Source organism: Cucurbita moschata, unplaced genomic scaffold, assembly GCF_002738365.1.
Source record: "Cucurbita moschata cultivar Rifu unplaced genomic scaffold, Cmos_1.0 Cmo_Scf00018, whole genome shotgun sequence".
NCBI lineage: Eukaryota > Viridiplantae > Streptophyta > Magnoliopsida > Cucurbitales > Cucurbitaceae > Cucurbita > Cucurbita moschata.
Window position 1 is genome coordinate 2,858,641 of NW_019268534.1, and position 22,238 is coordinate 2,880,878.

Genomic DNA, 22,238 nt, shown 5'->3' on the forward strand with positions numbered 1-22,238 from the left:
TTCTCTACTTCAGTGCAGACAATCATCTGTATTATAAGGTATAACAAATGATTTGGTCTGCTATTACCCACCATCTTTGGCAGGAGTGTAACTTTCATGTCCATAATGCTGCCTTGCTCCCTTCCCAAGTGATTTGTTGGGTCGTTCAGACTATTATCTATTGTTTGTTCGAGTTATGTTGTTAGGGTTCTTTCGAGTGAGTTTAGTTATTTACTTTTGTCATTAACTCATACCTGTTGTGATCGTGGTTTGTTTACGGGCGAGGCCTTTTTTTTTTTTTTTTTTTTTTTAATTTTGAAAAAAAAATAATAATTTGAAGAGGTTATTTGATGAATGAATAAATGGGCCCAACTTTATATTTTGTTAGTCATAATTAAATTCATAATTCAATTGGAAAAAGATATACATGTAATTATTAAATGGCTGGGAGAAATGAATTGCAATAAATGTACAGAAATTCTTTTTATTTTTTATTTTTTTATTTTTTATTATTCATTTGACAATTAAATCCCCTTATTTATTACTTCAAATCTAAATAATTCCAATAATAATGATAAGAATATTATTATTATTATTATTATTATTATTTAATGGACAAAATCTTTTCAACTAAAACTCTGACTCCAAAATTAACCTTTATTCAAATAAATAAATAAATAAAATATATATATTAAATGGTAGTAAAAAAGGAATCTAGCCAAATAAAGTACAATAATTGACATCAAAAGGACCCCACCGCTAGTCGGAGTGCGATTAAGTTCGAGAAACTTACATTTATATTTTTAGATTAAAGATTTAAATTCTAAATAAAAAATTATTCGAAAGTCAAATGTTTAAATTTTTCAACTGCATATTTCAGGTGGACACCTAGGTGAAATAAAATTAGGAGTGCTTGCTTGTACTCGTCGATAGATGAACTTGTAAACTAGACCGGATTTCCAAGATCAAGATCGAGACATGAAAGGCTTCTTAGGGGATATAATATTGAATTATGGTTTCGTAATACAAGATGGATCACTATAGGTTGGTTGAGATTGTGATTGCAAAAGGAAAGGGTGATGACTCGAAATGGGCCTAATTAAGTATTGATAGCCATTTTGCTAGACTTTCTGACCGTGTTGACATGTACCTTGATTGCTGTTTGGAATGAGTAGTGTCACAATTGCACTTTTCTTTGCAGTAGAATTTTATGATTGTGCAGCACTCACTCCCAACACTGAGTGAGTCAAGCCAATTTGGGATCGAGTTGCCTATTGTAAGGCAACGTATGCTCAAGCCTCTGGCCTCGTTTTGAGAAGAAGGCTTTAGAAAACATGGGCAGAGAGATTTTTGAAAGATTAAAAGTAACGTTATATGACTACAAGTAAAAGGCAACACGACGACTTAAATAATATATAACTTCCTGGGTAGGGAGAATTTGATAACTAGTCACGTTCCTTTACAGTACATTTTGAGGTAATTCAAATCTAATAGATCTAGACGTGATTTCATCGAACGACCATTCAAAATCTAGATGGAAGGAGTTAACTACTAGCCGTGTCCCTTTTGTTGCTTTGGGTTTGGTTAAACATCTCAGTTTATCTCAAAATATCTCTGTATTCCATTTTTATTAGTCTATTTTTGTACAAGGTGTTTCATTAGTGCTTCTTTACTATTAGTGGAAATATACCAAACCAGTTGGGGAAAAGACATTTCTTATATTAGTAATGAGTATTAACTTGATTAACTATGAGTATTAACTTGATTAACTATGAGTATTAACTTCATCAACTATGAGTATCATTTGTGTGCAATACATCATCATGTTCATCCTCTTCATTTCAATGGCTACAGAAGAACGCAAGTGATATTTCAAACTTTTGTTGGCCATTTGATCTCAATGGATCTTCCTCTGTTTGCATTTATCCAGTAATTACAGTGTTCATAATCAACCTCTTTTATATAATCAGATGCAGAAGCCTGTGAATACATAATATAACTAAACAGCTAAAGGGGTTTCGAGGTCTCTACACGGTTCCGTTCTCGATCTTTTTCGGGTACTATAAAAAGGGGAAAAAAAGATGTTATATGAATATGAAGCTGAGAAAATTGGTTTTGTAATTACAGTTACAAGTAACTCGAGCCTATGACAGGGTTAGAATTTAGGAACTACATCGTTGTTGTTGTTGTCGTTGTCGATCTTTGTCCCTTTCGGTTAAGGTAGCTTAACATTTGTTCGTTTCGGTTGAATGTTCCTAGCTCATTCGGTACAAGGCCTCGGCGCCAGAATCATCCTGAAAAGGCAAATTAAGATCGGGTAATAAACGAACAGTCCCTAAAGTTCCCATCTCCTGCAGTTTGCAAGAAACGTTTGGCAGTGTTAATTGGTAAGAAGCATCGACGCCGTTGCAACCGAATGCAGCGACTCCGATGGGTGTAGTGTTGCATATAGATCTCGGTAGCTTCTGCAGTTGCGATTGGTCGGAATTTTCCTCGTCTGGAACGGTCGACCCTTGCTGTAATTCGAGTTCAAGCTGTAGAATTTCAAAAAGAACAACTTAGCTTCTGCAACACATTATGAGCCTATTCTCTACTTATCAGAACAGCATTCTAGTTATTAAGATCGGTTAAGCTTTCAATGTAAAATGATGTCATAAGTTTTCTCGCTCTCAGCTCGAGCGAGACCTTTCGACGCTACAAAGTTCATCGGTTGCCAAAACCGCACTGAATCAGAACAACTTTCTTTGGCTTCTCTTCTTGCTCGTTATCTTAGAATCAACCTCGAGCTTTGTTACGATGAACAACATCTTTTCCAAAACTAAATTCGTGAGATCTGAAGCCTTCTTTATAAAGGTGCGAAAACCTCTCCCTAACAGACACGTTTTAAAACCCTGAGGGGAAGCCTAGAAAGGACAAACCCACCGCTAGGAGATATTGTCTTATTTGGGATTACCATTTCGAGTTTTCCCTCAAGGTTTTTAAAACGCGTCTGATAGGGAGAGGTTGGGGAGATTTCCACACCCTTATAAAGAATGTTTCATTTTCCTCTCCAACCGATGCGGGATCTCACAATCCACCCCCCTTCGAGCCCCAACATCCTCGCTGGCACTCGCCTTCTCCAATCAATGTGGGACCCCCCAATCCATCCCCTTCGGACCCCAACATCCTCACTAGTACACCGCCTCATGTCCACCACCTTTCACGGCTCAACCTCCTTGTTGGCACACCGCCTTGTGTCCACCCCTCTTCATGACTCAACCTTCTCGCTGACACATCGCCCAGTGTCTGACTCTGATCCCATTTGTAACAGCCCAAGCCCAAGCCCAAGCTCACCGCTAGCAGATATTATCCTCTTTCGACTTTCTCTTTAGGACTTCCTCTCAAGGTTTTTAAAACGCGTCTTCTAGGGAGAGGTTTCTACACCCTTATAAAGAACGCTTCGTTCCCGTTCCCCTCTCCAACCAGTGAATCGAATCTCTCTACTTGATGCAAACATCAGCAGAAAAGGACATAATAAAAAGGGCAAAAGCAAGAGAAAAAACAGCAGCTTTTCAGACATAATTTGCAGCAGATAAAAGAAGTAAATGCAAGTTTCCCAATAGCATTCAATAAAGAGAGAAACCCTTGAACGACCGAGTTAAGAACACATATTCAAAGCAACAACACCCCAACACGAAGATTCACCTTCATTTTCTTCAAGCTTCCATTAATATCCCTCTGTTTTTCCACAGTGACCCGCAAGGTAGCCAAGGCCTGTGCTTAAAAAAAGGAAACAACTTAAGCAAGAAGACCACGAAGATGAACAAGTTTCATGTTCATACAACAAAAACATACATCTTTCAAGCTTCTCCTTTCCTTTAATAGCAGAGCCTCCTCCTCTTTAAGCTCTCCCAGTGTCTGCTATCCACCATATGAATGTTATATGGCCCATGAAGCTCCCAAAAAGGAAGGAATAAAACAAAGAAAGAAAGAATAAAAATGGTACCTTTTTCTTTCTTGGCCTCTTCATTGTTCCAACTACTTCACTCTTACAACCAATCTGCACACCATTCATAACCCACCCATCGCTTAGTTTTCCAACAATTATAATCCTAATTACTAATCATATCCACCAATTCAACCCAATCAAGAACAAACCCTCGTTAGGGATTGATTTCCATATCCTTATAACGAATGCTTTGTTCCCCTCTCCAACCAAGGTGGGATCTCACAATCCACCCCTTGGGGCCAGCGTCCTTACTGACACACGGCTCAGTGTTTGGCTCTAATACCATTTGTAACAGCACTAGCGTACAACTAGTAGATATTGTCAACTTTGACCTGGTTGTCAGCTTTATGGTTTTAATTCTAAAAATCGACATGGGATGTCATAGATGCCATTTCCCCCACACCCAACGCACACGAAGTAAACCAAGCGGCTATCGGCCAGAATCAACCACTGAGTGACAAAACCAGACAAGGGTGGTTCACCAAAACCGAGCAGTGTGGTCTCAAAGAACATTGTTGTACAATTTTCCGGACACAGATTTATGTTTCATAAGAGCGGGGAAAAGTTTAGGATCACAGGCTGTCTCATGGGAATCTGTTTTCTCTAAGCCATTAAAAAGCAGAGGTTTTGTCTGATTAGGGGAAAGGAAGGGTAGAGATGAAGCAAATCTAGGAAGGTAAAGGTGCAACTGACCGCACTGAATCATTTATTGGGGTATAATTTTCATAAGCCAACACATAAAAAAGGGCACAACCACCAACACCATTTTGCACACAGACTTCGTTGCCACGGAAACACGCCACCGATAAAGAGGGGCCCTTTCGGCTTTCGAGGTGAAATGACGAAAATGACCCTTGTGGTGGAGTCTAGGGTTTGACTATTATTTTGGAGGATAATCCATATTCCAGGTGGAGTTATTGGGGCCAATGCTAATGGGGGGTTTGACTCTTTACACTGGTTTTGTGTACTCGTTAAATTACCAAAATGCCCCTTTTAGACTACCACCCACTCTCTTTTGGACCCATTTGCTGCTTCCAACAAAGGTCATCCATTTGGAGAAACGGGGAAATGGGTCGTCTCATTACATCATTGTCCGAAATGGGTATTAGGGCAAATTTTAAAAAGTGGCCGGAAAATTAGCCGATTCCGGCGGTGGAAAAGAGGGGTAGATCCGTAATTTTAAAAAGGGGAATAATAAGAAGTATGAAGAAAGAGTGGAGTGGGGGCAAAAATCTGACAAGTCGCCGACGGAAGAAAGAAAAAAGAAATGTGAGAAACGTAGGGGCACTTTCGTCATTTCCCATGTACTCACTGAGTTTTCAGAAAAAGAGAAGAAGAAGAAGAAGAAGAAAAAGAAGAACATCAAACAAAACAAAAACCGAAACGAACAGAACCTTAGATCTTGCGGCGTCGGATGCGTCGACGAATCCGCCGCTGATGGAGGTAGCGCCACCACAACCACCACCGCCACCGCCGCTGCTCCAAGTGAGAGGAGTGGTGGGACTAGCTCTTGCGGCGGCATCAGAGTTCTTTCCAGCAGAATCGGAGGCATGGCGAGTAAGAATGGACTTGGAACGAGGCTGACGGACAGACCAGTCAAGGCGGAGAGGGGGAAAGAGAGGATTGAGAGGGGGAGGGCGGTTGAGACGAAGAAGTAAGTCGACGACAAGAGAGTCATCGGAGAGGGCAACGTTGACCCATTCCTCGTCGGACATGGTGGAAATAGCGGCGGAGATGAAGAGAGAGAGAGAGAGAGAGAGAGAGGGTTGGTGGCGGAAGAAGAAGAAGTAGGAAAAAAGTGGGTAAAGGGGATAGAGGGAGGTTTATATAAGATAGATGGGGCCATGTTTGGGAGTAGATGCTCTCGCCTCCCCTTCATTACTTCTCCTCATCTACTCTCCTTCCAAAACGTGCCAATCACTCCACTCTTACCCCCTCCATCCTTAAAAAAACATATTATATATTTTAATTATCATTAATTTCCTTTTTTTTTTTATATTAATACTAAAAATAGAATTTAAATCAAATATATTATATATATATATATATATATATATATATATATATATGGCAGCGGTGAAGGGGGCATATAAATGTGCCGGGTGGTATGGGTGTTATGAGTTCGTCACGTACGGAGCGCGTGACTTCAATCTTTTTCACACGTGCGACTGACCCCTGCCCTTCACTTTTGTCTTAATTTCCTATCCTACCCTTGCTTCAATCCTACGGCTGCTTCCACTCCTCTCGAATGTGAATTTAATTGCAATAATTATTTTCCTTTTTAAATTTGGGGTTTTTCATCTAATTCCTAATTATTAGGGTTTTTTATTTTATTTCTCGAGTGCGCGTAAATGATATTAATGAGGAATATCAATAATTATTCGTCCATTTTCCATTTATACTAAAATCATTCTGCTTTCTATTTATCGAATTTTATTTATTTAAAACATATCCAATTTCAAAACCATTTAGAAAATCAATAATTAATGAGTAATTCTAATTTTAATTTAAAATTTAAAGTTGTTATAAAAATAATTTTAGCTATTTTAAAAAACATTTTTCATTTCCAACAGATAAATTTGAATGGACTATCAATAATAAGCATACAAATCATTATCACAATCCATGATTTTGTAGTGAAGGAAAAATCACTATACATACCGTCAATTCAAGGTGAGATTTAGAGAATTTGTTGAGATCCGATATTCAAATCTCCTCTTCGGTTGATGTTGAATTGCTCTAATGAAAGATCAGACATTCGAATCTCTCTTTCAATTGCTATTGTTGTTGGGCTTGAAAGATAAAATGAACGCGGGAAGGAAGTAATCAACTTACCCAATACGACTCTAAGAGAGGACTTGAGATATGGCAGTCGAGATTAAAGATTTGAATGATGAAGGAGAACTTATAGCAAGAAGGAAGTAATAAACTCCCACCACTATTCTAAGAGAGGACTTGAGCTATGACACTCGAGAGAACTTATAGCGGTAAGGAAGTAATAAACTGACCCAAGACTATTCTAAGAGAGGACTTGAGCTATGGCAGTTGAGATTAGAGATTCGAATGATGGACGAGGATTTACAGCGGGAAGGAAGTAATAAACTTACCCAAGACTACTCTAAGAGAGGACTCGAGCTATGGCACTGGATATTAGAGATTTGAATGATGAACAATAGAACTTATAGCGGTAAGGAAGTAACCAAGAATATTCTAAGAGAGGACTTGACCTATGGCAGTCGAGATTAGAGACTTGAATGATGATGAACAAGAACTTATAGCAGAAAGTAATAAACTCCCAACACTATTCTAAGAGAGGACTTGAGCTATGGCACTCGAGATTAGAGATTTGAATGATGATGAACAAGAGCTTATAGCGGGAAGGAAGTAATAAACTTAGAGAGGACTTGAGCTACGACACTCGAGATTTGAATGATTTGAATGACCAACCACGGTTGAACTCGAAAGAAAAAACGAACGGGAACTTGAGCTAGAGCAGGAAGTAATAAAGCTTACAGAGACAATTCTACGAGAGGCCCTTTAGATCCAACGAAAACCCATCAGCGTGGACCAGACATCCATGGCGCAAGAAAAGGCTCCTTTGATTAGCAGTAGGAAAGATAAAATTGGGAGGAATTATCTCCCTCAGAGATCGCCTCGAGAAAACCATCCATGGAATAACACTGCAATCAATTTCACAGCAATCCCACAAGCTAATTTCCCTCAATCCTCTGCAATTTCGCACCACCTCCTTCACCCCTTCTGCCGTCACTTTCAAGCATCCCAACAAATCCAAATGGATCAGAGAAGGGCATCTGCTTCCAATCATTGCTAATGTTGAATCATCAATAGCTAATCTCTGTAATTTCAGTGCCTCCATTGATGGAAGTTCACAGTTCATCACCAAATTCTTGATTCCCGTACAATAATTCACTTCCAAATGCCTAATCTTGGGGCACGCCGTTAAGACATCTCCAATGCCTTCATCGGTGATTGCTGCACAGTGGTTCAGTTTCAACAGCTCCAAATTTGGAAAAATGGAAGCAATTTTTCTCGCACCATCATTGCACAAATTCTTGTTCCCAGATAGATCCAGAGATATAAGTTTAGGGTTGACAAAATCTGTTGGGTGGCCTTCTTCTTTCTGGAGATTTACAATCTTCATTTCTATATCAGTTAAAGCAGGGCAGTTTCTTGCCAGGATGAACAAGGATGAACATGACAGATTTGAGCAATTGCTGAGGTTTATCAATTTCACTAGCGGGAGAAATTCTGATAACTCTTTCACAGATTCATCAGTCAAGAAATTGGCGGCTTCAAGATCCAACCATTCAATCAGAGGATTTTTATTCAATAGAAACGAAATTCCAGAAAACGAGAAGTCATGGCAATGGGAAAGGACGAGTTTCTTTAATGGCGAACATGAATTTGCTAATGAATTCAGCAACTGATCCGAAATAATTGACTCCGAAAGGTCAATAGAATTTAGATTTTTCATAGAAAGAAACGAATCGATAAGATCTGAATTTAGAGAGGGAATCCCTATCCAATTTGCGGAGAGTGAACTCAAATTAGGGTTCTGGCGCAGGGCCTTGGCAATACCTGATTGAGTGATCAAATCGCAATCACAAATTGCTATTTCCCTAAGCCATACACATTTCGTTGATAAATCTATAAGCGACTTATCAGTAACGAGAGAATTTCCTGAGAGATTTGCCTTGCGAAGTCGCGGCAGGCCCTGAATCAAAGCGAAAATCCCCGAATCCGTAATATCACTATAACAACTGGGAGCGAGAGGATTCATAGGATAGCTAATATCGAGATCTTCAAGATTCGGAAACAACTTAGCGATTTCAACCAGATCGTCGTCAGTCAGAACCCCAAGCTTCGAGCATAGCAAAACCCTCAAATTCCGCATTGTCGAGCCAAGGAAGTTCATACCAGAAACCGGAAATCTCGCCTGATTAGAGATATCGAGCGATTCAATATCCAATCCAGATCCCGCAATCCTAATGAGAAGGTCATCAGGTACGCCCTTGAAATTTCTAAGATCAATCCGTTTGAGTTGCCGGAATCTGGAGAATATCCGGGACATCGCCGGAATAGTTAATTCGGAGATTCTGAGGGTAGTGCGAAGCGTGTTGGTGATGGATAAGAATTGTTTGCAGACCAGAGATAGGGATTCGAAATGGTGGCTGTGACGGCGTTGGAGGAGGAAACTGAAGATCATTTCCCAGCATTCTTCCGGCAAATATGGGAAATTCTCTTCCATGTTCACCTTTTCCTTCACGATTCCTTCAAATTGGAAGAACAATTTCGAGAGCAAATCAGCGAAGAAATATATAATGGATCATTCTTCCAAGAAATAGAAACCACCGGGGTTTGAGGGCACCACCGTTAATCCCACGATCTTCCTTTTATATCCCTCCGATCAAATCATTTTAAATTTTAAATTTTCATAATTAAATTTTAAAATGTTTTTTTTAGCCAAAGATGGGGCCGCTAGTTGTCTGTTGGGTCAATTTGGGCCTAAAACCAGTCATGTCGGCCCATTTCAATTTGTTGTTAGTAGCCCGCATGTCATTTTCTTTTATTTTCAATTCGATATTTTACCAAATATAAAAAATATAAATATAAATAAAACAACATCACTTTATTTATTAATATATTTTTAAAGGGTATGTTTGGAACATTTTTTATAATTCGAAATTATTTTAAAAATAAAATATTAACAATTTTTGTGTAAGAATATTTATGAGATTTTTAAATGAAGAAAAGGAAATTAATGAATATTAAAAAATAATAATAAATAAAAAGAGAGAGGGAATTATGGGGATAAAATCAAATCAAATGTCAATTCTAGCCCTAGGCTGCTTAGAGGAATGAAAATGAAGCTAGTTATCCATGCATGGATTCTGCTGTCCCTTTTTTATCCCTTTCTTTTCACATCCCTCATTATCCCATTAAATTTTATTAATTAATTCATTTTAAAACCTTATTTAATATTTTATAAATTATATATATAAAAGGGTTAAGGAAGCGTACAAGAAATAGAGATGGGGGATGAGTGAAACCCTAATTTTATGAGACACTGACTTTGAAATGATTTCTATTGGATTTCCAACAAAACTCCACGTTGCTTCAACTTTCAAACTTCTATTAATTTTTTTCCCTTTTAATGTAATTACTTTTTAACATTAAAATTCAAAAAAATTAAATAAAAAAACAAGAATGAGGTCCTACCGGGAGTCGAACCCAGGTCACTGGATTCAAAGTCCAGAGTGCTAACCACTACACCATAGAACCACTTGTTCCTTTAGTTTTTTGCCTGGTATCAAATTTTATGTTAAAATTCAAAGTCCACAGTGCTCACCCACTACACCATAGAACAGAGATGAGAAGAGAGGTTGTAATACTTAGAGTTCGACTCAAGTCACTGGATTCAAAGTCTAGACCATAAAACCAATTTAGCACCTATCAAGAGTCAGACACGAGTCGAACTCAAGTCACTGATTCAAAATTCAAAGTGCCAACCACTACACCATAGAATCACTTGTTCATTTGAATTTTTGTATGTTAGTCTATCATTTATATCAATTGAGACATGCTCGACAAATTAATATTAACTTTATAACAGAACAAATGAGGATAAAATAAAGAGAGAGGTCAGAGAGTAAACCAACAAACCCACTTAAAGAGACCGACCTAGATTTAGCATAGTATTAACTTTATAGATCAAGTAAGGCAGAATAAGGCGAGGGTCCTAACTAGAGTCCACTCAGGTTACTAGGCTAACCACTGCACCATAGAACCATTTGTTTCATTTAAATTTTTACGTGATAACCATGTTTTATATCTATTGATATATGCTCCACAAATTAATATTAAATTTTAAAGCTAAATTCAAAATTAGGTAAGGAGGGAGAGAGGACCCACGAGTCAAAACCCGAGTCTAAATCTAGAGTGCTAGCCACTTATCAGTATGACGGGACAAATAAATCACCTGAATTTAAAATCTAAAATGCCAACCACTAAATCACGTAACCTTCCTTGTACTTAATTTTTTTTCATTTTCTTTGTGTTTTATGTCAATTGAATACTAAGAAGAAAGGTCTTATCGGCAGTTATCGCACTTTTGATGACAGCGAACTTACGATTGTGCGTCACTCACCTTCCAACGACAAGTAAGTTAAGCCAATTTGTTCTTACTGCCTACGGCCAAGCGAGTATGCTCGAGCCTCTAGCCTCAGTTTAAGAAAAAGGTTTTAGAAAACGAGAGTAGAAAGACTTTTGAAAAAGAGATGAGAGACGTTATATAAGCAAGCAAGAGAGTAACAAGAACGGCTCACAGTATATAACATTGAGTAGGGGGATATGACTAATCATCACCTATAATTAAGTTGAAGTATGGAAGATTCTAAATATGAAGTACATCAATTGAAACCCTAATTTTCTTTCTCTCTCTTCTGCAACTGTGTTGGTGTACGGTGTGATGCACCCACGATGGCGACGGCGACGGCGACTAAAACTGTCAAACTCACGACTTAGATTGCTCACAATCATCACCATATTCTTATCTACTCCTCCAAAACCCTTTTCTTAATCGGCGTTGATCAAATCAAGCTCCAATCCCGGACTGAACAAATGCGCCGCCGACGTAACCACCGAGCATTTCCGGCCATTCTTCTTCAACTTATTACCGTTACGATTCTGTTTCGATGATATGGGTAATGATGACGTGGATTCCACCGGTACAATCAACGGCATTTCGAAGTTAGTTCTCGCTTTCGATCCTCTCAATCGCCTCGCCGCTGCGTCGTATGCACGCGCCGCTTCCTCCGCTGTGTCGAATGTCCCCAGCCAGTGCCGGCATCGTCCTATTCGGTCTCGTATCTCTGCAGACCATCTTCCCCATGGCCGCTTCCGTACTCCTCTGTAACTCCTCTGCCCCGTTGCCGCTGCCGCCGTCTTCAACCCGGTGGCTGAGGCTGGAACTATGTCGCCGAGGAGAACTTTCCAGCCCACGACGGCGGCGATTCCGTCCAGCTGGGGTTCGGAGACGGCGTCGTGAAGAGAGGGAATTGGAGGGTTGTTAATCATGGCGGAGGTGGTGACGGAGTGGAGGGGATTAGTGGGGGGTTTTTATATTGGAAAATAAATAATTAAATAAATTGAAAAGGGTTTTTAAGGAAAATAAAAAATAAATAAATTATTTATAAAGTCATATCAATGTCGATGAGACCGCAATCTCTCGCATTTATATACTGTCTTTGATTTTGCAGGAGGGATATATGCCGGCAAATGACATAAATGCCCTTTTAATTTCTTGGATTTACTTTTTTTTTAATATCAAATTCTAAAACTAATAGTTTTATATTAAAATCATTTGTATATGGTTTTTTTTTAATTTAAAATTTTGGAAAAAGAATAATTTTAAATAAAATTGCTTCGAACGAAGCTTTAATCGATACAACCTCAAAAAATTAGGGTGAAACAAATCTTTTTGAAACGAGACTAGCCTAGGTCCTGGTACGTTCTATTTTATCGTGTCTCCTTCCCAACAGTTGTACCTTGTCTTGAGGCGTTTTTAACTTGCCCTCGGAAGAAAATTTCCCTAAGTTTCGTTCCTATCGTGCTTATATTTAAATTTAAAATCTATTATCCATATAAGCAATAGAATTTAAATTTAAAAATAAATAAAAGCTAAAATTATCAATCTATGCTTACGTCGGGACGACGTCGTTTAGAAAGAAAGAGGGATTAGGAGGGCTTTATGGGAATTATGAAGAGGGAGGTCACTAGGAGCCGGAGGCGATCTCGAGGGAGGATTTGTGGCCGTTGGATTCAAGAGATGGAGGAAATAGCGTCATGGTGGCGTGGAGGGAAAAGATTGTGAGACTGCTTGGCTTAATTTGTGGTGTATTTAAGGACTTTTTTTTGGTATTAATGAAATTCATTTGTTTAATTAATTAAAATTATAATTTATGGGGAGACTTGATTGGGTATGAAAAAGTGCACCGTGTCACGATAACACTAGACATACAGTTATAGACAATATATCTTGGACAAGCATGATCGTGACACACCCACCAAACATGCAATCATGTGTAACATGTCTTAGACAAGCACAACCATGACACACCCACCAAACATGCAACCATGAGCAACACAACTTAGACAAGCATTATCCTGACACACCCACCAGACATGCGATCATGGACAACACACCTTAAACAAACATAACCATAACACACTCATTGAACATGCGACCATGGACAACATACTCTAAACAAGTATGACCATGACATACCCATTGGGTATGCAACCATGGACAATATATCTTGGACAAGCATAATCGTAACACCCTCCAAGCATCCAACCATGAGCAACACGCCTTGGACAAGCATGACCGTGACATACTGCATTACTCCTAACGAAACATCTTATAAACCCATCATGCGTTTGTCTCTCTCTCTTAAATCCTATGAGAAGCCAAAGCTAAAATATATCATGGTAATCAAGTCTCATCGATGAGTTTCTGATTTCGATTCTAGACAATACCGTCAAGGTGTAACTAAACCGTTGGTTCTATTCGGATTAACAAAATTGTTCGAGTTTGTAAACATGTACCCCTAGAATGTACAGAGGATCAGAGTAGACTTTAAAACTAAAGCTAATCATTTCAAAGGGATTATCATACAGAACAACACTTCAGACAACCAAATAGCAAAATTCAAGTTTATTTCGAAAACTATAACAGTACATACAAGACTTCATGGCAATGTCTTGTCGAAAAACTAGCAGCTGAGCTTTAGATCAGCCAAGCACAGGGATGCAGTCAAGCAGAACATTAGCAGCATGCTCTAGTTCTTGCTCTGTGATGATCAATGGTGGCACAAGCCGAACCACATTCCCCTGGCCTGCTGTTAAAATTAACAAACCCGAGTTTCGACAAGCATCTACTAGAGGGCTAGCAGACACATCCAGTTCTATCCCAATAATAAGCCCTTGCCCTCTAACTTCCTTAACATGTGGGTTTTCACCCAGCTTTTGTTTTAGCAAATTTTTCATGTACTCACCTTTCCTGGAGACGCTAAGCAAGAACTCAGGATCTGAGATCTTGTCTACAACTGCAACTGCAGCATTGCAGACGAGCGGTGAGCCTGCAAAAGTACTTCCGTGGTCACCGTAGTTTATTGCAGCAGCGATTCTTTCGGTCACTAGTACAGCTCCGACGGGAAGACCTCCAGCTAGAGGCTTGGCAAGGGTCATTATATCTGGATATACACCATAAGCTTCATGTGCCCAGAGATGACCACTTCTACCCAACCCACATTGAATCTACACGTAAAAAAGTTGCTTCTTAGTTTTCTCCCAATTGATCAAGTAGAGCTCATCAGGCGTCAGTTCATTCACAATTAAAGTAACTCGATGATGCAACACTACAGCTAGTTGAATCAAACAATTGTTCAGTAAGATTGTCAAGGTATGTGAGATCTCACATGAGTTGGAGAGGAGAACAAAACATTCTTTACAAGGGTATAGAAACCTTTCTCTAGTAGACGCATTTTAAAACCTTCAGGAAAAGCTCAAAGAGAACAATGTATGCTCTTGGTGGACTTGCACCATTACAAATGATATCAAAGCCAGACACGGAGCAATGTGCCAGCCAGGAGCGAAGAGGCTGCCCCGAAGGAAGGTGGACACGAAGCAGTGTGTCAGCAAGGACGCTGGCCCAAAGGGGGGTGGATTGAGAGGTCCCATATCGGAAAAGGGAACACGCTGGGCTCTGAAGGAGGTGGATTGTGAGATCCCACATCATTTGGGGAGGAGAACGAAATATTCTTTATAAATGTGTGGAAATCTCTCCCTAGCATATGCGTTTTAAAATCTTGAGGGGAAGCTCAAAAGGAAAATCCTAAAGAAGACAATATTTGCTAGCGGTTGGCATTGGCCGTTACAAGGTATATGCAAGTCGATTTGGACAATCGTTGTTATATAAACAAAAGAGTAATCGACGAATCTATATTGCTTTATTAATCGACAAGGGGAGAATCGTTTGTACCTCATCGAAAACAAGAAGAGTTCCAGCCTCATCACAAGCATTTCTCAAGGAAAGCAAGAACTCCTTAGTAGCACTGAAAATGCCACCTTCACCCTGTATAGGTTCCACAAAAACAGCAGCAATTTTCCCTTTAAGAATCAAGTTCTTAGCAGCCTCAATATCACCATATGGCAAGAAAGTAACACCAGGCATAACAGGCTCAAAAGGAGCCCTGTAATGCTCCTTACTCGTTAAAGCAAGAGCTCCCATTGTCCTGCCATGAAAACAATTGGAAAACGCAATGAACTCAAAAGCGGGTGACTCTTTAGCATCAGGATGAGAAAATCTCTGAAACTTTCTAGCAAATTTAATGGCAGCTTCATTAGCTTCCGTGCCAGAGTTAGTGAAAAACACACGATCCGCAAATGATTTAGCCACAAGGCGTTTTGCAAGTTCCACCTACAGCAATGAAACAGGGGAATGAACTAAGAAGCTATTCCACTTTCAATATTTACAGGTATGATAATTTTAGGGTTTATTTTTACCTGAGGGATTGAATGGAAGAGGTTGCTAACATGAGTGACTGTATTTGCCTGCTCCGTTACCGCTTGCAGCCAATCGGAATCACCATGACCTAGGGCATTGACGGCGATTCCAGCCGCCATATCCAAATACTCTCGCCCTTCGAGATCATATAGTTTACATCCTTTACCGCTCGAGAAAACCACCGGTGCTCGAGCATAGGTTCCGACGAAAAGCTTCCGTTCCGACTCGATCACCTCCTCGCTCGAGAAACCAAGTTTGCCTGTTTGAAGCTTCGTCGAATTGGGTCCCTGTACATCTACACTAAGACAGGCGCGAACTCTTCCACCATTGATAGGAGCTCGAAACACGCCGGAAGGAGAGGAACAACCGATGAAAAATGAGAGTGAAGCCATTGGGTTTATGACGGAGAAAGATTCTGGGACCAGAAGTGCTTAAAACGAAGGAATTTAGGGTGAAAAAGGAGTGATTTGGTGCTTTTGGAATGGAATCGGAAAATTAAGAGAATAATTCAAAGGGCGAAATGGAACGGATTCGTGGCTGCAAATAGAATGGCGACTGAAGAAATCAAATTGAATTTGGTGTGAAGAGCTTAGAAAGAGAGAGCGAGAGAGCTGGCCAGCATTGAAATTTCAGATTTTTGTGGGAAAAAAATGAAGGGGCATTTGAAAAAAAAAATTGTACTGCTATGGTTGTTCATATTTTTTTAAACTATTCTATTTGTCCACAATATTTGTTTTTATAAAATTTAAATATCAAATATTTACGAATCAGCACTGAAAAAGATTGAATTATAACTATATAGGTAAACTTCTGACTCTGTAATTCAAACCGACTTTTATAGTTTGGGTTAAGCCGTACCAGAATCTTTCTTACCAACTTTATAGTTTGGGTTAAGCAGTACGAGAATCTTTTTTACCAACCTTTATACTTTGGGTTAGGTAGTACCCGAATCTTTTTTACCAACCTTCATACTTTGGGTTACGTAGTACTCGAATCTTTTTTACCAACCTTTATAGTTTAGGTTACGTAGTATCCAAATCTTTTTTACCAACGTTTATGGTTTGGGTTAGGTAGTACCGAATCTTTTTTACCAACCTTTATAGTTTAGGTTACGTAGTACCTGAATCTGTTTTACCAACCTTTATAGTTTGGGTTAGGTAGGTAGTACCCAAATCTTTTTTACCAACCTTTATAGTTTGGGTTAGGTAGGTAGTACCCTAATTTTTTTTACCGACTTTTATAGTTTGGGTTAGATAGTACTCGAATCTTTTTTACTAAACTCAACCTTTATAATTTGGATTAGGTAGTCCCAATTGGTTTTATCAGATTATATGAATACCGAAAAGAAATGTATTATATATATGATTTGTAATGTTAAAAAAAACTGTCTTAAAAAACTTTACCAACCACAGCAGGAAAATAGAATAACGATTTTTTTTTTCTTTTTTTGAAAAATCAAAATAAGATTTACTTTAATATCTTTATAAAAGGAAACAGCTTAATTTGACAAATAAAATAGAGTAAGAAAGATGTGCGACACAAAAGGAATATAATATTTTAATCTAGAGGGGTACTTTCGTCAACAAATGGAAACTTTTAGGTGCTGCGATTGACGTGTCCAGCCAAAATAAAAAGGTGGTGTTGGATTGGGAGTGTGGGACCATGATGCTGGAAGAGGAAAAATGACACATCATGCAAAAGATGACGTGGAGTTTATAGTGAGCATCAACGTCAGCATCAACTCCACGTCAGACGACCATTCAAAGCTACTACAAGCCAATTAACAAGAAGGCTAAAAACCAGAAAAAGAAAAAGAAAAAGAAAAGCCCACTCAAACTAGTGAGAACACAATTCATCTCTCAAATTTACTCTTTTCTTAAAAGAAAAATATCATAATGGATATATAAGACGATTTTTATTTGTTACATCAAGTCCATCGCACCCATGTTAGCCAAATCGAAACGAGATGATAGTAATATGACCACTTTTGAAACTCGTGGGCGATCTTTGGATCTAAATTATCCAAGAACCCCAAAAGACGATAAGAAATCAACGCAAGGAAAGTTGTGTAACAGATTACCTAAACAATCAAGAGGAAAGAAAATTCATTTCAAACTCATGGTTCGGATAACTCCACAAGATAGTTTGATCAAGACTACTTAAATGACTCTATCATGCAAATCTAAACATAAAAAATGCAAAGCAACGGGCCATATCATAAGAGGCATAATATACCAGTTTCATTTTAATATCCAAAATTTTCATACTAAAGCAACATGAACGACAGTTTATAGCCTTTAAAATAAACCTTAAAGTAACATATGATCAATTAGAATGTTGTAACTCTCATGCCCATCAATACTGTAATGACAATAACTAATTGTAACTTAAGACCTTAAAAATAATACTCTAAAAAATTAAAAAATACAATGCAACTTCTTTAAATCTAAACATGTATGGTATAATCTTGTGGCATGATTAAGCACCTTATTTCGTATCACTCCTCGTCCTATTTCCATCAATTTAATATCAATTTGAAAGAAGGGTGATTATCTAGCTAAGAGCTCAAGAGACGAGGACTAGCTTTTGAAACATTCAATCAAGCCTTCTATAGTACTCAGCACAAACAAGTAATAAGGCTCTTTATTGGTGCAAAAGTATTTCTTTCTTCATTTACAATGCCTTAATTGCTTACTGAAGACAGTCAAATTCATGTTCGTATGTGTAAGATACGGCAAAAAATAGAGTTGGAATAGACAGGCGAAAAATAAAGTTGGAATAGACAGACCGTGGCGACGTCGATGATCAAACTTAGCTTCTTTTCTTGATGTTGGACTTGGAGCTTCCTTTGCCACTGTTCTTAGAAGATGTCTCTGCTGATATTGGCAGAATGCTGGCATCTCTGGACTCACTTGATACTGATAGCTCCTCCATCTGCTGACCAGTTTCTAGGTATGCCATTAGTTCTCCAAGCTGAAAGTAACATAAGAAAAGCTATTAATTCAATACCATACCAAATCAAACTGTTGAGACCAGATTTCATGTAAAGGCCCAAGCCCACCGCTAGCAGATATTGTCCTCTTTAGGCTTTTCCTTTCGAGTTTCCTCTCAAGATTTTTAAAATGCGTCTGCTAGGGAAAGGTTTTCACACCCTTATAAAGAATGCTTTGTTCTCCTCCCTGACTGATGTGGGTCAAAAGAAAAGAGAGAGAAATTGAGAGGTAAAGAACATGCATTACCTGCCCTTCTAAAGCCTGTATTTTGTTGTCCTTCGCTTCTGAAGTCTTTTTTTCCCTGAGTGCAAATAAGATATCTCAACTACTTGAAAAGAAAATGAAAACGACCATTTCACAGAAATATCTGCTGCCCTGTTTGTATTCAGCTATTAAGTTTTGGGATATAGTAGTGAAATATGAATTATGTTAATCTCCTGAAACTGTTCGCATGTAGATGTTGGGGCTGAAACTTGCAATGTTTATTTAATTTGCTCACAAGCTCACAACCTAGCAGATCAACTAAGCTAAGCCTTAAGCAAAACAGAAACAAATGCATCTGAACCAGGCAGCAGCTCAGCACAGTTTCAATAATAAGATGTTCAACTAGGAATTAATCCTTAAAAGATGCAGTGTGGCAATAGGATAGAAATTTACCTTTCTTCCATTTCAAGGATCTTTGTTTTCCATATCTCCTGATTTTTCAAGAGATTCTCATTCAACTGCAGACAAAGAAACAATAAACCATCATCAAAACTCACATTATTGTATTTATGTAGATAATGTCTCCATTATCATATCGTCCAATACAAAGAAAGTAGCTTCAATCTAGCAGAAGCGGTCACTAACATCATCTATAAATTTTTTCTCCTTGATGCACTTATCCAGCTTAGCTTGCATCTTCTGCAGTTTTTGATTGATGGTCTTCTCAATAGCTCTAGATATTTCTCTTTCAGTTTCTTCTTTGACTTCTAGTAGCAGCGACTCAAAATACTACAATTGTGACAAATATACCGGTGAAAAATCTAAAAATGCAGCAAAATGTTAGAACTGAAGTATCAACGAACAGCCAGACTACTCACATGCCACAAGAAACTTTAGTCTTAAGTTTGTATTCTTAATAGAAATGCATACACTCATGGGTGATAAGAAGTTGAAGAAGGAATAGAAGACATACTAGTTTTTGGTTTTCGAGTTGACCGGTAAGCAGTTCATTGTATTCATTGACAATCTATTGGGTATCATCACAATTTGTTAGCACATATTGTTCAGAGGATAACCTGGTGCGGTAACTAGGTACAAGGGTTAAAAGATATTACAAGTTCAACTCTACTGTTCAAAAGAGCCTCACTAGTTGCAGCATCTACACCACCACAACTCATGCACCCGTCATTAGCATGAGCACAATATGAATTCAACTCAACCAATTTCCCATCCGTTTTGGATTGGATCAAACGATGGACATAATTATCTCCTGCATAATCCCATACGCGTTGAGTTTCTAACTCAAGAGAATAACAGTGTTGTGTTTCTTTCCAATGTACTATAGCATGCCCTTCTTTATACCTGAACCCGATTAATCAATGTTTTAGTATTCCAGCCAATACTCAACATAAAAGGGGTAAAAATACCCTTAATAATCTTCCAGTAACAAAATAACTGAGAATGAAAGAAATCAAAGCATAAAACATTACTTGCCACAGCCAACAAAGCCACAGATAACACAAATCCACAAGTTTTCAGAAGTCTGACAAATAAAACACACTGATTGCTCAGGCTGCTGCTGACAATATCGGCACACCTAGAAATTATCAAACCAAGTTTATTAAACAGTGATATCTTAGGCAAAACCAAAGGAAAAGTGTTCAAATAAGACCATCAGTTAAAAGCTGAAGAAATCACATACTGGACAAGAGGAATCAGTCCATTTTGATATGCACGAACAATGGAAGGAATGATTGCAGATAGTAGTAAGAATTCCACTAGTCTCTTGGTCTAATCTATCTGCATTGTCAGAAGTTAAAAGGTGAAACATGCTAAAAAGAATCAAATTAACAAGGCACCAGTACCAAACAAGCCTTGAGAACGTTAGTTAATAGTGGATAATGGAGTAGAGAGCATGTGAGTCATTTGCATGATCTAAAAGGTTTATACTGTAATGATAGAATGTAGACACTGCATAGAAAAGTTCCATTGACGATATGCCTAAAAATTGTTTTAAGAAACGCAAGATTTAAAGCATTTCCATTTTACTAACCCAGGCAGACTGGACATGTTGGCTGCTCGGTTGAACTTGCGGGGGATGCATGTGCATGCTCAATTGAGGCTGTGTACTGAACATCAACCATGAAAAACACGCGACAAACTTCTGCCTATATTCAAATGCAATCAATGAAAATGGGAAAAAAAATTATTAACCAAAAGGCCATAGTCCCTAAACAACCCTTTCAAAGTGAACAAACATATTAGAAACCAATGCTAATGCCCAACCTCCAACGATGAGTAACGCCTCTCATTCAAATGCTTGTAGAAGTTATCGGCTGAATCCTGACTTCGAAATCTTATTAATATACTGTACCTATCCTCCACCCCATCGCCTCTATCAGGAACAACAACAGTAAAGAAATAAATCAAAACCAAGATAAAACTCGCAATACTTATAGACGAATACCTAATGACTAAAAACAGGATTAATAGAAGAGCAATTAAACCTGACAACTCGCATCTCCAAAATTTCATGAATGAAAGAACCACAAAACTGGCAAAAGTCTGCATAAGTCATATGATTTGGCACTCCAAGTACACAAACAAGAGGCTTCCTCTCGACCTACGCAAAACAAACTATTTGTTCATAATAGAAAATGAAATTGCATACAAAAAATCCCAACTATGAATCATTATTGTTTATCCAGTGAGCAGTTTAATTTAAGTTTCAGAATCAGAGGCCCTATCTGCGTTGCTAAGAAATAACAACCAAGAATGATGTTACTTTCTCAAATAAAACTTGCTTAGCGAATATATCGGCAATTTTGATACGTTAAAACTCCATAAAATCCCTTCGACACAATCATGATAAAGAAAATTGAATAAAAGAAAATTCTATTTCTAAATTTGTCACCCTGTTAATACATAGAAGAACTCGGCAAAATTTGAAATCTATGCTAACATCTTGCCAAGAGAAACCCCAATACTGCCCTAGAAAACTCCAACACTAAAGAATTCGCAAGAAATAAAGATTAAAGAATCGTAGCTCACAGGCAGAGCAGAAGCAGATGTCGAGGATGAGGAGGAAACGTCATCTCGGAATAGATGAACGACACCTCTGATCTCCTCGATTCTGGGGTTTCCAGAGGAGAAATGAAAGGCCTGTGTCACACCAGAAATGGAAGAGGAGGAGGAGGAGGAAGAAGAAAAATCGCTGGGATCGCCTACAACCAATGACGATTTTGGAGGCCGGAACCCTTCATCGGAGGTGGCCGGTACGTCGTGTCCAGCGGCCGAACTAGTTGGCATCCCGGCGATGAGTGCGACGGCGGAATTGAGTTTTCGCGGGGAAACGATTTATGCTCCTCTTGTATCATCTCTGAATTACAGAAAAAAAACATAAAAAAATTAAATAATAATAATTAAAAAAAATTATTTTTCAAGCCCTAATTTTTGGTCTTCATTGGGCAGCTGACCGATCAATCCC

At 38.4% G+C, this 22,238-nt stretch overlaps 5 protein-coding genes and 1 non-coding gene across 7 annotated transcripts; all 6 read right to left on the reverse strand.

Annotated features, from left to right (window-relative positions):
* Positions 1–1,912: 1,912 nt before the first annotated feature.
* On the reverse strand, positions 1,913–5,858 carry LOC111456207. Of its 2 annotated transcripts, none has more exons than XM_023098015.1 (5): positions 5,362–5,858; positions 3,965–4,018; positions 3,814–3,879; positions 3,664–3,732; positions 1,913–2,513 (listed from the first exon to the last, which is right to left on the reverse strand). In XM_023098015.1, exons 1-5 carry the CDS (start codon positions 5,680–5,682, stop codon positions 2,235–2,237), a joined length of 789 nt encoding a protein of 262 aa, XP_022953783.1. In that variant the 5' UTR covers positions 5,683–5,858; the 3' UTR covers positions 1,913–2,234. The 2 variants fall into 2 exon arrangements, with proteins under 2 accessions (XP_022953783.1, XP_022953784.1); XM_023098016.1 differs by having other exon boundaries at positions 3,814–3,876; positions 5,362–5,856.
* Positions 5,859–7,195: 1,337 nt separating this feature from the next.
* LOC111456206 (F-box/LRR-repeat protein 4) lies at positions 7,196–9,360 on the reverse strand. Its single transcript, XM_023098014.1, has one exon. The coding sequence runs from the start codon at positions 9,234–9,236 to the stop codon at positions 7,491–7,493; it is 1,746 nt and encodes a 581-aa protein (XP_022953782.1). The 5' UTR covers positions 9,237–9,360; the 3' UTR covers positions 7,196–7,490.
* Positions 9,361–10,198: 838 nt separating this feature from the next.
* Positions 10,199–10,270, reverse strand: TRNAQ-UUG. The gene has a single exon. It is a non-coding gene; the product is annotated as a tRNA-Gln (tRNA).
* A 1,293-nt stretch (positions 10,271–11,563) lies between these two features.
* On the reverse strand, positions 11,564–12,064 carry LOC111456328 (ethylene-responsive transcription factor ERF084-like). Its single transcript, XM_023098155.1, has one exon. It carries the CDS (start codon positions 12,062–12,064, stop codon positions 11,564–11,566), a length of 501 nt encoding a protein of 166 aa, XP_022953923.1.
* Positions 12,065–13,632: 1,568 nt separating this feature from the next.
* Positions 13,633–16,229, reverse strand: LOC111456386 (acetylornithine aminotransferase, mitochondrial). The gene is made up of 3 exons (XM_023098226.1): positions 15,554–16,229; positions 15,030–15,467; positions 13,633–14,305 (listed from the first exon to the last, which is right to left on the reverse strand). Exons 1-3 carry the CDS (start codon positions 15,944–15,946, stop codon positions 13,781–13,783), a joined length of 1,356 nt encoding a protein of 451 aa, XP_022953994.1. The 5' UTR covers positions 15,947–16,229; the 3' UTR covers positions 13,633–13,780.
* A 1,940-nt stretch (positions 16,230–18,169) lies between these two features.
* Positions 18,170–22,143, reverse strand: LOC111456520 (BRCA1-associated protein). The gene is made up of 12 exons (XM_023098410.1): positions 21,803–22,143; positions 21,259–21,374; positions 21,038–21,146; positions 20,805–20,919; positions 20,454–20,551; positions 20,242–20,348; positions 19,867–20,113; positions 19,725–19,778; positions 19,397–19,540; positions 19,205–19,269; positions 18,794–18,848; positions 18,170–18,527 (listed from the first exon to the last, which is right to left on the reverse strand). Exons 1-12 carry the CDS (start codon positions 22,058–22,060, stop codon positions 18,366–18,368), a joined length of 1,530 nt encoding a protein of 509 aa, XP_022954178.1. The 5' UTR covers positions 22,061–22,143; the 3' UTR covers positions 18,170–18,365.
* Between the last annotated feature and the right edge of the window lie 95 nt (positions 22,144–22,238).

Coding starts and splice junctions, on each gene's coding strand:
- LOC111456207 (XM_023098015.1), bottom strand. CDS start 5,682: ATGTCCGACGAGGAATGGGTCAACGTTGCCCTCTCCGATGACTCTCTT. Junction 3,733..3,813: donor AAAGGAGAAGCTTGAAAGAT/GTATGTTTTTGT, acceptor TTTTAAGCACAG/GCCTTGGCTACCTTGCGGGT. Junction 2,514..3,663: donor GAAGCTTGAAGAAAATGAAG/GTGAATCTTCGT, acceptor GAAATTCTACAG/CTTGAACTCGAATTACAGCA.
- LOC111456206 (XM_023098014.1), bottom strand. CDS start 9,236: ATGGAAGAGAATTTCCCATATTTGCCGGAAGAATGCTGGGAAATGATC.
- LOC111456328 (XM_023098155.1), bottom strand. CDS start 12,064: ATGATTAACAACCCTCCAATTCCCTCTCTTCACGACGCCGTCTCCGAA.
- LOC111456386 (XM_023098226.1), bottom strand. CDS start 15,946: ATGGCTTCACTCTCATTTTTCATCGGTTGTTCCTCTCCTTCCGGCGTG. Junction 15,468..15,553: donor TCTTCCATTCAATCCCTCAG/GTAAAAATAAAC, acceptor TCATTGCTGTAG/GTGGAACTTGCAAAACGCCT. Junction 14,306..15,029: donor CTCTTCTTGTTTTCGATGAG/GTACAAACGATT, acceptor TTTTACGTGTAG/ATTCAATGTGGGTTGGGTAG.
- LOC111456520 (XM_023098410.1), bottom strand. CDS start 22,060: ATGCCAACTAGTTCGGCCGCTGGACACGACGTACCGGCCACCTCCGAT. Junction 21,147..21,258: donor TTGGAGATGCGAGTTGTCAG/GTTTAATTGCTC, acceptor TGTTCCTGATAG/AGGCGATGGGGTGGAGGATA. Junction 20,114..20,241: donor GGCTTTGTTGGCTGTGGCAA/GTAATGTTTTAT, acceptor AATCGGGTTCAG/GTATAAAGAAGGGCATGCTA.